Source organism: Phoca vitulina, unplaced genomic scaffold, assembly GCF_004348235.1.
Source record: "Phoca vitulina isolate PV1807 unplaced genomic scaffold, GSC_HSeal_1.0 scaffold21, whole genome shotgun sequence".
Lineage (NCBI taxonomy): Eukaryota > Metazoa > Chordata > Mammalia > Carnivora > Phocidae > Phoca > Phoca vitulina.
This window is the reverse complement of record NW_022589724.1, coordinates 27,511,232-27,525,133: the sequence shown is the minus strand read 5'-3', so window position 1 is coordinate 27,525,133 and position 13,902 is coordinate 27,511,232. Positions and strand designations below refer to the sequence as shown.

The 13,902-nt window shown below is 41.1% G+C and overlaps 1 protein-coding gene across 18 annotated transcripts in view; it reads left to right on the top strand.

Annotated features, from left to right (window-relative positions):
- FNBP1 (formin binding protein 1) overlaps positions 1-13,902 on the top strand; it is a 136,400-nt gene that overhangs the window by 55,729 nt on the left and 66,769 nt on the right. For all 18 annotated transcript variants that reach the window (XM_032418593.1, XM_032418587.1, XM_032418603.1 and 15 more), the window contains exons 3-4: positions 7,277-7,333; positions 8,034-8,181. In XM_032418593.1, the coding sequence (XP_032274484.1) occupies positions 7,277-7,333; positions 8,034-8,181 (205 nt within the window). The remainder of the gene's footprint in view (positions 1-7,276; positions 7,334-8,033; positions 8,182-13,902) is intronic.

The following is a 13,902-nucleotide window of genomic DNA, read 5'->3' as shown; positions in this document are numbered from 1 at the left end:
TTAATGTATTGTCTATGGCTGCTTCTGAAAACAATTGCAATTGACTAGCTAACGGGGACCACCTGAGCATGACTTACTTGCAAGTCTAAAATACTCTCCAGGGGCACCTGGGTGGCTCAGTCGTTAAGCGCCTGCCTTCGGCTCAGGTCATGATCCCAGGGTCCTGGGATCGAGCTCCGCATTGGGCTCCCTGCTCCACGAGAAGCCTGCTTCTCCCTCTCCCACTCCCCTGCTTGTGTTCCTGCTCTCGCTAACTCTGTCTCTCTGTCAAATAAATAAATAAAATCTTTAAAAAAATAAAATAAAATACTTACTCTCCGACCCTTTACAGAAAAAGTTTACTGACCCTTGCTATAGTTACTATTTCTTCAAGGCAATGTAAGGCCAAATGCCTAATAATGCCTAATAAAATTTTAAAACATTTCATAGACCTATAGAAGAGAACCAACTATTGATTGCCCTTAGCAACTGTTAAATTTTTTTAAAAAGCTAAATTATTTGTTATGATAATGAATTCATATGATTAAAAATGCCAGAGGTAGAAAATGGTGTGCCGTGAAGGGTCCCTTCTCCTAACCCTGTCCCTGGGGACAGTAAATGTTATCAGTCTTTTGTTTATCCTTCCTGAGAAATTTTATGCCGACACAGGCAAATGAGGGTGTGTTTTCTTCCTTGCTTCCCCAGCAGTCCCTTGTGCCCTTGTCTTTCTACATCCTGGAGATTGTTCCAAGGATTCATTATTTTTGTGGTTTTATAATACTGCATTGGCTTGGTGGACGTGTTGATTGTTTCCAGTTGTTTGCAACTCTCAACAAAGTTGCAATGCATAACCTTGTACAAGCCTGTCTAGAGACAAAGTTCCTAAAAGTAGCTCTCTGGTTTTGATAGAGTTCACCAAGTTGCCACTCAGAGGCTGTGACCCTTACCGCTCATAGCAGAGCCTCGGGCAGTGCTACTTACCTTGACCTTCAGCGCTCCCTGGTACCAGTCTTTTCTTATCTTTGCCAACGTGATAAGTAAAAATTGGAGAGTCTGAGCCTTAGTTTGTGTTTCTCTTATTATCAATGAGGTTGAGCCTGTTTTTATACATTTGAGCCATTTATACTTTCTTTTTGATGACCCATTCATGTCCTGGTCAATTTTTTTTTCTAATCGGAGTTCATTGTCAGTAAAGGGTAACTATGTAGAAATCATTTTATAAAATATATTGCATATATTGTATATACAAGTAATTCAACTTACATTTACTTTCACCATAAAAAGTACATACAAGTGAAACTGCAGGATTTTCTGAACCATAAATATTAAACTCTTATAAGATTTAGCAGAAAGATTATAAAAAACTTGTAGGATGTCATTACTTTTTTTTTTAACTCCACATTATAATTTTAAGCACGCTCAATTGACTCACTGCTAAGTAAGATAAAGAAAATAATACTTATATGTTTTGCTTCCTGTTCTAGTTGAGTTATATAATTTGGTCTTTAACACAGTCCCACAGTTAATTTGTCTTAATTCTGCATTTATTTGTTTACTTATTTATTTATATTTATTTATTTATTAGAGAGAGGGTGTGTGTGTGCACGGTAGAGGAGGGGCAGAGGGAGAGAATCTCAAGCAGACTCTGTGCTGAGTGCAGAGCCCGATGCCGGGATGGATCCCATGACCCGAGCCAAAGCCAAGAGTCAGATGCTTAACCGACTGAACCACCTTAATTCTGTATTTAAATATAAACGTATGCTCACCTCCATTCCTCTACCACAGCTTCTCCCCCTGTCTCTTGGCATCAAGAGAAATATGAATATTTCCTTCCCTAATGAGAGTTTATGAAGTAATCCTTCATACAAACAAACTCCTGTTTGTTCCTGTTTGAGAATGCCCCCATACTTGATAATAATTTGACCTGGTTGTTCTCCAGTCATATTTTAGTTATCTCCAAACTTTGTTGCTGCATTGGTTTTTGGTGGAAAAGTCTGGGGCCAGCCAGATTTTTTTTTCTTTGTAGGTGACTTGCTTTGACTATATATGTGAAGAATTTTTGTTCCATTTAGCAGTTTGATAACATCGCCAAGCGATGATCATTGTTTGTCAGTTTCCTTAGAGCCCTTTCATATGCAGATTCAGTACTTCATTTATTTCAGGGTAACTTTCTTCAGTTACATCTGAATATTTTTTCTGTACTACTTACTGGGTTATATATACTTCAGAAATATGAGTTTTCTTTATGTTAAAGCATCTTGTTCTTTAGGTAATCTTTTTTTTCTGCTTTTGTTAGTTGCTTTCCTTATGATTGATTATCTCAAAGTTTTCTTCTGTTAAATTTGATATCCATCCCACTTTATTTATTAGTTCTGTAGTGGTATGCTTTAGTTCTTAGTTCATTTCCTTAACTTTGCCATCTATTTTAGCCCGTGGTCTGGGAATTCTTTGCTTCATTGGCTTTGTGTTTTTATTAAGTTTGTCTGTAGTGTAAAATATTCTGGAGGAGTTTGCTTTTGCTTCTTTTCCTTCTTTTCTTCCAGATTGGTTTCTTTCTTTCTTTCTTTCTTTATTTCTTTCTTTCTTTCTTTCTTTTTCTTTCTTTTTTTTGGGGGGGGTCATTCCCTCCCTCCCTCCTTTCCTTCGCTCCTCCCAACCTACCTTCCTTCCCTTCCTTCCTTCCTCCCTTCTTCCCTTCCTTCCTTCTTTCCTTCCCACCTTTCTTCCTTCTCGTCTGTATTACATATCATATCTTTTTACCTCGCTTATGTTTAATATGGGCAGTTCAGTGAAGTGCTTAAGAGAACAGACACTAGAGCCCCAATACCTGGCATGCATTCTTGATTCTTCCATTCAATAGTAACACAACTTGGGGCATATACTCTCTGTGCTTCATCTTTTTCATCTGTAAAATGTGAATAATAGTAATTCCTCCTTTCTAAGGTTGTTAAGGGGACTTAATGAGATAAGGCACATGCACTTCCTAAGCATGCTTTTCTTACCTGCATAAGCAACACCAGTGCTGCTGTTGGTTCTGATAGAGGGTAGTTGAGCATTCCTGGCTGTGCTTCTAGAACTGTTGGCCTTTCCCTCTGAGCTCCATTATGGGGTAAGGGTGAGGCAAAGGGCCTGGTTTTGTACATTTTGTCTTTGAGACTCTGAGTGTGTTCCAGAACTTTGTTAGAGGTTCTGTTTGAGAGATATATCCTGTTCCTTTGGAATGCCTGGGTTAGAGATGAGCTTCCACAGGCATCCAGCTTGGAGCCCTGGAACGTGAGGATCCAGGTGGTGACCCCTGCTCCTGCCCGAATTCTGGAACCTGGGTGGTCAGCCTGCGTGTCTTCTCAGAGCTTTCCTGTCACTGTTCCCTGACTGCTTACTCACCCCTCAGTTTACTATTGTCTAAATTGATCTTCAGGCTTTCGTGGGCTTATTCCTACCCTACCCCACCCCCTGCCACAGTGGCAGTGAGGGTGGGGGCAGCATCCTTCCATGTGGTTCCAGAATCTTCCGTCCCTCACCATGGTCGCCGCTTTTCAAAGTGCGTAGACTGAAGTTGTGCTTCTTTCTTCATTGGCTTGTTTTCTGCTGTTGAAAATTGTCCTGGCTTTTAATTCTCACCTCTTGTTGGGAAATCACAATTCCCTGATCGAATTTTATTCTGCTGTCTTTATCCAGAAATCTTGTGGTGAGCTTTTAAAAAAAAGAAAGATAGAAAAAACAAAACATTCCTGGACCCAACCCTGGACCTTCCATTTCGGAGGGCCTGGAACTGGGCCCAGGTGTCTCCTTTTTAAAAGCTTCCCTGTGGTTCTTCGGATCAACCAAGTTAAAATCCAGTATCCTTATGAGAGGATTATATTTTTCTCTTAGCTTTTAATTAGCCTGTCTGAAGAGCAAGTTTAATATATAAAACACTTAAAATTTCTCAGAAAGTTCCCATAAATTTAAAGCTGCTCTTTGTGGTTTGTTTTCTTGCTTGTTTTTTAAGTAACCTCATACAAAATAGGGGCAAGAAAGCCCATCTCCAGAGAATGGAAATGAAAGTTGATCTTTCTTTCTAGTGGTCCCTGAGAGAAAAATCCTGATTTTCCCTTCCAGACTTCTTAAGCTTTTAGTTTTCTGCTGGCATTTATAGAGTGAATTATTCATTGGTGCTTTTAAGAAGCATTTTGAATGCTATATATGCTAACATGGTCAAAGTGAGACTCATTCATCACAACGTGACGGTCTCCACAGGCTGTCACCCACAACAGAATATCCCCCCCCACCCCCCCACCCCCCCACCCCCCGTGGTCTTTAATCCTGTTTAGGATTGGATTGGTAAGAAGGAACTAAAAAGAGTGCTGGTTTTACCTTTCTATATTCAAGCTATGTTTCCTTCAACTGGATATAAAATTTAAATTATTTTTATGAAGGCTTAGGACTGGAAGCTAAAAAGAAAATGTAGATTTATTAATTTTTTTAATTTATTTTTTTAAATATGAAGTGGGTTTTTTTGTTTGTTTGTTTTATTTAAGTAGTCTCTACACCCCACCTCGGGTTTGAACTCACGACCCCAAGATCGAGTTCAAGAGTCGCACACTCTTCTGACTGAGCCAGCCAGGTGCCCCAGAAAATGTGGATTTAAGTAAACCTTTACAATAACAGTTTCGAAAGAATTTTTATATAAGATGTGAATTTCAAAGTGATATTTTCAATTTGTAATTGATGGTTAATATTTAAAACCATGCATTAAAAATATCTCACATGCTGGGGCGCCTGGGTGGCTGAGTCAGCTAAGCATCTGACTCTCGATTTCAGCTCAGGTCATGATCTCAGGGTCGTGAGATCAAGCCCCACGTCCGACTCCTCGCTGGGCATGCTTGAGATTCTCTCTCCCTCTGCCCCTCCCCCCACTTCTCTTCCTCTCTACCAAAAAATCCCATATATGCTACTCTACGCATATGTGGAAAAGAACCTATTGGTTATATGGTCGTCTGCTTTCCATGTGCTCCCCTTTCCATCCCTGCCGGCTGTGAGTAGGATGGACTGTTTTTACTAAATCTACCTTTTAAGGAGTGACTGTGGTAAACCAACTCAAAGAACTGTACTGTGCTTTCAACAAACAAGATTTCTCTCCTTTGCATTATTTTTTTCTTTAAGCTACTTTATTTATTTATTTAAAAGATTTTATTTTTAAGTAATCTCTATACCCGTTGGGGCTTGAGCTCACAATCCTGAGATCGAGAGTTGCACATTCTTTACCAACAGAGCCAGCCAGGTGCCCCTAAGCCACATTTTTAAAAGAAATGCTATTTTTCAGCATTCTTTTGGATCTAGACTTATTAGGTAAACTGTACTATGCATCCAGAGTATCAGCAGAGAAAATATGACATATTTTATTATTATTATTATTATTATTATAAGTAAGCTCTATGCCCAGTGTGGGGCTTGAACTCATGACCCCGAGATCAAGAGTCCCATGCTCTACTGAGTCTGCCATCCAGGTGCCCTTCATATCTTCATTTTATTTCATTTATTTTATTTTTTAAAAGATTTTATTAATTACTTGTCAGAGAGAGAGCAGAAGCAGGGAGAGCGACAGACAGAGAGAGAAGCAGGTTCCCTGCTGAGCAAGGAGTCTGATGTGGAACTCAATCCCAGGACCCTGGGATCCTGACCTGAGCCCAAGGCAGATACTTAACGAACTGAGCCACCCAGGCGTCCCCATATCTTCACTTTAAATTGCAACAGTCGATATTCTTGGGTGTTACATATTCCCTCAGAAAACTTGAAGGGGCAATAGAGGTCATTTCATCCAACCCCCTTGAACTCACAGATGAGGAGCTAGATGCACAGACTTGCTTGTTGGTTTGTCTGGGGTCACGCCATCCCAGAGCAGTGTCCTTTTTACTGAAGTCCATTGCCTCAAATCATCTAGTAACACCTGTTAGAGATGAAATCACATCCACTTTGTATGTAAAATGTACCATGATCAAAATTGTAAACTTATGATGGTACATTTTTTTCTAGGTGAATCTGTAGATTCAGGGGGAATACAAGAAAATGTGAAATAATGAAAGTAACTACTAGGAAAGAGGAATAGAAACACGGGATAAACAGGGAAGTGAATACTGAGATGTGGTCAAGTGAGGACCCCCACTGTGGACCATTAGTCAGCCTCTTCTGGCTATTTCCCTAAACTACAGCGACCAAAGTCACGTCCCACGAGAAATCAGCCGATGGGACCCATGTGCATGAGTTTTGTTTTTCCAGGCTTACCCCATGGTTTTTGTGTAAATTTAAGCGTGTTGAATGTAGAGATTGTCTGGATTCTTGACCCAGAGGTGAGATTAGGAAGAGAGATGTGAGTGATTTTGTCTCATCTGAGTGTGTTCAGTGCAAACCTGCTGGGCAGGTTAAAAGTCCTCCTAATTAAATATCTTAGCATGAACAGCCCCCAGATTCCTTTCCTTTTCATTCCTCTTTGGGGGAGTAGCCACACAGCCTTGCCAACATGCCCTTGGCACTTGGACTTTTTTTTTAAGATTTATTTATTTATTTTAGAGAACACGAGTAGGAGGAGCAGAGGGAGAGGGAGAGAGAGAGAGAATCCCAAGCAGACTCCCCGCTAAGTGCAGAGCCTGAAGGGGCTCGATTCCATGACCCTGAGATAATGACCTGAGCCAAAACCAAGAGTCAGATGCTTAACCGACTTCGCCACACAGGCACCCGGCGTTTGGATTTTTAATTTGAACATTTGGACATAGTCCACATACTTTCCTTGGATCGTTGTGAAGATGATCAGGAGGGAACGGTGGCCTGGAGGGACACTCGCCCTCAGCTCAGTGCTACAGATGAAATCGGCTGCATGTGTACACATGGTCTGTACTCTCCAATTAAAGTCAGGTCGTAACAGCCAGGTTAGCACCAGCTAGTGCCCCTTTCTGTTCTTACGTGCTCTACCTTTGAGGTCAGAGATTCAAAGCGATGCAAGTCCTTCATAACCAGAGCTTTATCACCCACGTAGAAAGATGGAAGGAAGCAAGGGGCACCTGGCTGGCTCAGTTGGAAGAGCATGCGACTCTTGATCCGGGGTCATGAGTTCCAGCCCCACGTTGGATGTAGAGATGACTTTAAAAAAAAAAAAAAAAAAGGAAGGAAAAAAAAGGATTTTTGCTGCGGGCATTTTTTTTTTTTTTTTTTTTTTTTTTTTTTTTTTTACTTGTACACAAAAAGCACTGACTTCATCTTTCATTCCTGATTTCTCAATCATCTTTCTATAGAAGGTGACATTTCTGCATTTTTGTTTTAGGAACCTCGCGAAGAAATACCAACCTAAAAAGAACTCGAAGGAGGAAGAAGAATACAGGTCTGTTTAATGCTGATGATTATGTGCTGATATCTTTATGCTGGTCGTGATGATGTCTGAAGGAAAGGAGAAAGGAAACCTACAAAAATAAGCTGCATTCCCCATTCATATTTGTGCTAGTTTTTAAATTGGCAGTGAGAACAATAAAAACCCTACTCAGCTAACTTATGCCGAGTCACTAGACCTATTCCAGATTGTTTCAATTAAGGTAATTGGGAAAAGCTTAGAATATAATCTAAGCAAATACAGGAAGTGTGGATTATGCATTCCACAGTCTTGATTTGCTTTTGTAATACCAGGAGTCTCTTTCACTGAGAAATATGTCCATTTCAGTCAGCAACTTAGGCACCTTAACATGGACAGCCCAAAAGTATTATATTTCTAATTTGGATCTAAACATCCATTGCATTAGTGCATATTTAGTATGTATCGGTATTTGGGTCATATTTGGACCAGGTATTAACAAAGCCAAATACTGCCTTATGTAGAGTGATTCGGTGTCACAAAATGCAAAGTGTTTCAGTTGTAATTAATTCTGAGCCATTTTGATGAGAACACTTTTATGAGTAATGAACTGTCAGGGTCCTATGAGACGTTGATGCACATTAACCTGATTTTAATTAATGTTTCGTCAGTGCATACAGTGTTTGAACAGAGGGGACCTTGTTTGAAAAAGAGCGGTGTGTGTTCATTTCCGTAGGTATACGGCTTGTAAAGCTTTCCTTTCCACCCTGAACGAAATGAACGATTACGCTGGGCAGCATGAAGTTATCTCCGAGAACATGACCTCGAACATCACTGTGGAGTTAGCCCGCTATGTCCAGGAACTGAAGCAGGAGAGGAAATCGGTAACAAAAGTTTGTTTTTTCTTCCTAAGAGATGGACCAGGGGTAATGGGAATATCCTAGAAGCTTTCAAATTAAATAGTCATATAAGGTGGTGGGTCTTGAACTGAATTGTATAAAAGTTATGGACCCTGTTCTTAGAAGGTGCTTCTAGGTCTTTATAAGGGTCTCTCAGACACTGAAACTTATCTGAGGACCCCTAGGTTACTAATCCCTTTGAGGAATTTAAATATATTTGAGGATATCAGACATAAAAAGAGTAAGCAGTATAAGATGGTATGTGTGGTGTGGAATAAATAGTATTAAAATAAATGCTTATGAAGTGTTCACAAAAGCCAGAAAGATGATCTCAGCTCCATCTACTCTGTTCTTTGGCTCCTTCATCTAACGAAGAGGCCCTTTTTGCTCCTCCTACCTTCGGTATCATCTTTGCATAGCTCTTATTGTTAACAAAGGAGAAAAAGGTACGCTCACACAAAGTATATTCATAGTCAAGGTTTTGTCCTAAAAGATTTATTTCTAAGCTGTGGCCTGTGTCATTGTTCTCTGACCGGTTATGCAGTGCATCCTAATTTTTTTTAAATATTTATTTATTGGACAGAGAGAGACACAGTGAGAGAGGGAACACAAGCAGGGGGAGTGGGAGAGGGAGAAGCAGGCTTCCCGAGGAGCAGGGAGCCCAATGCGGGGCTCGATCCCAGGACCCTGGGATCATGACCCGAGCCGAAGGCAGACGCTTAACAACTGAGCCACCCAGGCACCCCGCAGTGCATCATAATTTGTTAGTAATAAAGAACTAAAGCTGGCCTGTGATAATACTTTTTTCATTTAAATTCGAGTCCACCATAATTCTTCTGGTGCTCTGGAGAGGCAGGAGCCAACAGGGAAGATGGGGTTCCTGCTGAAACAGAAGAGATATTAAATAGTAATGACCAAAATAATTATTTAATTGCAATTGTGATAGTTGCTACAAAGTATAAGTACAGGTGCTGTAGGAGGAGGTGATAGGAATACCTAACATGCTCATGCTCAGGATCAGGGGAAGCTTCCCAGGGCCCTTAACAGCTAACGTTTTAAAAGGACTCAAAGGATGAGGAGGAGTTGCCTGGGACAAGCAATAGAGGTAGCAGCCAGTGCAAAGGCCCTGAGACAGGAAGGTATTTGGAACATCTGACGAGTTTACTTCTTACTAAGCTATAAATAGGTAACACATGGCTTTGGGTATGTTTAGTAGTTAGGAACAGATACATGCCTTAAGATCAACCTGTTCGTTTGGAAAAAAAACCCACATAGGTTCATAAACTGAGATGAAATTTTTATCTGTTCACATTAGAGCAGTGGATCTCAACTAGGCACAATTTTTCTCCCCACACCAGCAACACTTGCCAGTATCTGGAGGTAGTTTTGCTTAGATTAGATGGGGGGGGGCGGTTGCCATTGGCATCTGGTGGGTAGAACCCAGAGATGCTGGTAAACATCCTACAATGCACAGAACAGCCTCCTCAACAAAGAAGAACCTGGTCCATGATGTCCATAGTGCCCAGACTAAGAAACCTTGCACTAGACCCCAGATTAGATGACAGCATCTTCCAGACCATTCATTAAAGATCTTTTTTTTTTTTAAGGTTTTATTTATTTATTTATTTGACAGAGAGAGACAGTGAGAGAGGGAACACAAGCAGCAGGGCAGAGGGAGAGGGAGAAGCAGGCTTCCCGCTGAGCAGGGAGCCCGACACGGGGCCGGATCCCAGGACCCTGGGATCATGACCCGAGCCGAAGGCAGATGCTTAACGACTGAGCCACCCAAGTGCCCCTAAAGATCTTTTCTATGATGGAAAGGAAGCAGTGAAACAGAAGGTTCAGAATGAAGCACAAATACCTAATATAATCATAAAGTCAATACAATAAATCTGAACATGATGTTAGACTGCTTCCCTGGGTTCTTGAACTTCCCTTAACCTTGCAAAGTTTATACCTTCTTCCTGTTTGTTTCTTTGTTCAGTGCTTTGTGTCTCTTGACTAACCTTCATCCACCCATATAGCTTAGAAATTTAGCCAACACCCCAAACAAGAACTCTCTGCATTTACCTTAGTACAGAATATAAATTCTGTTTCTGGAATGAATCATGAGATATGAACCCACATAACCTGGCTTCCTGTTACTTTTTTTGAATGCCTCTCCTCCAACCACATGGCCCCCTTGCTGCTCCTCAACCTCGCCTCATGTTATCCTGCCTCAGGGCCTTTGCACTGGCTTTTCTCGCCTTGGAAAGCTTTTCCCCCAGATATCTGCAAAACTCACTTGCTGACTTCTTCTCAGGAATATCGTCCTCTTGAGGTCTGTCTTGTCCACCTTATTTAAAATTACAAAGTCCGTCCTCTCCTTCCCCTCTTCATTCCCACCACCTTCCCTGCTTTACTGTTTTTCCATAGTGTTTACCAGCATCTAACATTTTATATATTTGCTTGTTTTCTTTCGTTTCACACTAGAATGTAAGCTCTGCGAGGGCAAGAATTTTCTTGGCTACTGTTATATCCCAAGCACGAGGAAGCGTGCCAGGGTAGAAGAAAGAATTAGAAGTAGAGAGAAGCAGTCTTAGACTCAACTTCACTCTTAGACTTTGTGTTACTAGTAGAGGATCCTTGTATTTCCTTTTTGTGTTATGTTTGGGTCCTTTTGTTTTATTCACTCACTGCTAATCATATGTCTTTCGTACAGTCCGTCATATCAGTAGTTTGAATTCTGTTCCTTTTTTTATCAGAAATTACAGTAATTTATAGAGTAAATTATAGGTGATACAGATACACATTAAATAATATCTTGCAATATGTAGTGTTCCTTTTATTTTAGGGAGAATTACAAGCACACATCTGAGTCAGACGTTCTCCTGGGAAGAACTGCAAACACCATGCTCTCTTGAAGCATTTTGTAATTACATTAAAATGACATTTTAGGAAATTGGGAAACCTTTTAAACTTCTGGAAAGAAAGAATATCAGTAGGCAAATGCATATTTGTGGTGTTTTAATATAATGCATTATGAACATTTTTGCTTTTTTTCTACATATTTACCATTATTTTGAATGACTGCATAATGTGGCATTATGTTGTATATTGATACATTGTGACTTTAAAAATTATTCTGATTATATTGTCTATTTAATTGTTTGGCCTCAAGTCTTCATTTTCATGGATTATAATAACTGATATCTATTAGGCTTTACATTTCATCTTCATAGCACCCCTTGGGGAGGGGGACCATTACACATTTTACCCCAGACCAGGAGGCTGGAGCCAGCAAGGCAGGGAGTCAGGACCGTCCCCAGGGGTGGAGCTGGGTGTCTCCCTAAACCCACACACGTTTGCATGCATGTTTTTGTTTCCACTGAGTGACATTCTTTAACTTACATCCAAGGATGCCGGGTTAAACAGTGTGAACATCTTCATGGGCAGTGAGTTGGTAGATAAGGTGCTCCTTGAAGTCGAACCATAAGGACCAATATTTCTCCTTTAGAGCTTTCCCTTTTGGCTTCTCCGACTCTTATTAGTGAGTGATCTTACTTATTTTTGAAAAGATGACTCCAGGGGCGCCTGGGTGGCTCAGTCAGTGAAGTGTCTGCCTTCAGCTCAGGTCATGATCTCAGGGTCCTGGGATCGAGCCCCGCGTCGGGCTCCCCGCTCCGCGGAACGCCTCCTTCTCCCTCTCCCACTCCTGCTTGTGTTCCCTCTCTCGCTGTGTCTCTCTCTGTCAAATAAATAAATAAAAATCTTTAAAAAATAAAGTAAAAAGACCTTTTTAAAAATGTTGAATTGATGGATGGCATTGAAATGAGCTGCTTTCACCATTTTAGGTTTAGCTAGTATTTCTCATAGCTGACCAGAAATCATGTCTTGCTTAAGTACCAGTCTGGTTAACCATTAGTATAATACGTTTTGGGCCATTTGATATAGTGGTGAAATCCTATCTGCCCAAAGGGATGATTTCAAATTTACAGGATTACTGCTGGATCTCATTACTGCATGTAGAGTATTTCCAAGTTCAGTTTGGAATACTACTAGAAAATGATTTCTCCTCTAGATTTTGCCATGTTTGAATAGATGAGCCTTAACAAGGATCTGCATGGTGAAAAAGAGCTCATTCTGCAAAAGATGTTTTCTTTCCTCTGGATTTGAAAGGAATGTAGTAAGAAGGAAGTAAGTAGAGGGAGAGATGGACATTCTTCCCATCTTGGGGGCCATTTCATGATAATGAGCCAGCTGTTTGTCCTTGAAGTCTTAAAAATCTCCCATTGTAAAATAGGATAACACCTATTCATGCTGTTCATGTTCTTTGGAGAAAAGATGGGTTTTAGGCAAGCAACGTCCACACCTACCTTGTTCCCATGTTACATGCAGCTCTCGTGCGTAGTATCATGAATAACCAGTGTCTGTCCTGAGACACAAATCTGTAGGTTCTTTGTTACGAAAATTCATTGATTTTTCAAAAGTAACTTCTTTAAAAGGAAACCTTGACCTGCTGTCTGCAAGGAGTTTAGATTCTTTCCTGCCTGATGTCTGAGCCAGTTTCCATCAGATTGCATGAATAGTCCTGGGAGCCCGCAGGGAGCGCGCTCTTAATTTCTTCACCTAATGGGCTCCGCTGCAGAAATTATATTTTTAGCGAGATACTCGCCTTCTCTTTAGAGAGAATAGAATCAGGAGCCAGTCTTTGGGGCGAACGTAAATCAAAGTACACAGTGACAGTTCCTTTGCTTTGTATTCAGTTTTTTGTCTGCATATGTAAATTATCAATAAATCTGTACTATGCGACAATGTCTAGGATTTACTGGTGTTCAGTAGAAATTACTGGGAAATCAACATTCTTTATAAGGCAGCATGCTTAGTTTTAATGTGTAAAATCTGGGAATTTTATACTTGCCTGATTTTCCTAGATTTTGACAGATTTACAGTAAATACAATATTCATCTCTTTTAGCGGACCACGTGGCAAAAAGAACTTCTGTTTCTTGGGGCACCGGGTGGTTCAGTCGGTTGAGCATCCAACTCTATTTTTATTTATTTATTTGACAGAGAGAGACACAGCGAGAGAGGAAACACAAGCAGGGGAAGTGGGAGAGGGAGAAGCAGGCTTCCCGCCGAGCAGGGAGCCCGATGCGGGGCTCGATCCCAGGACCCTGGGATCATGACCTGAGCCGAGGGCAGACGCCCAATGACTGAGCCACCCAGGCGCCCCTGAGCATCCAACTCTTAACTCTGCTCAGGTCTTGATCTCAGGGTTGTGAGTTCAAGCCCCGCATCAGGCTCCATGCTGAGTGTGGAGCCTACTTTAAAAAAAAGGGGGGGAGGGGGGCGCCTGGGTGGCTCAGTTGGTTAAGCGACTGCCTTCGGCTCAGGTCATGGTCCCGGAGTCCTGGGATCGAGTCCCACATCGGGCTCCCGGCTCAGCGGGGAGCCTGCTTCTCCCTCTGACCCTCTCCCCTCTCATGCTGTTTCTCTCTCTCTCTCTCTCTCAAATAAATAAATAAATAAAATCTTTAAAAAAAAAAAAAAAGGGGGGGGGGAACTTCTATTTCTTTTATGTACTCTTCCCCCCTTTCTTGAAGGGGGGGTGCTATGATTCATGTATTAGTTGCCAGTATTGTTAAAGAATGTTACCAAAACTCTGGATTAGAGAACAAAAACTCAAACTTTTGGGGTGCCTGGGTGGCTCAGTCAGTTGGGCATC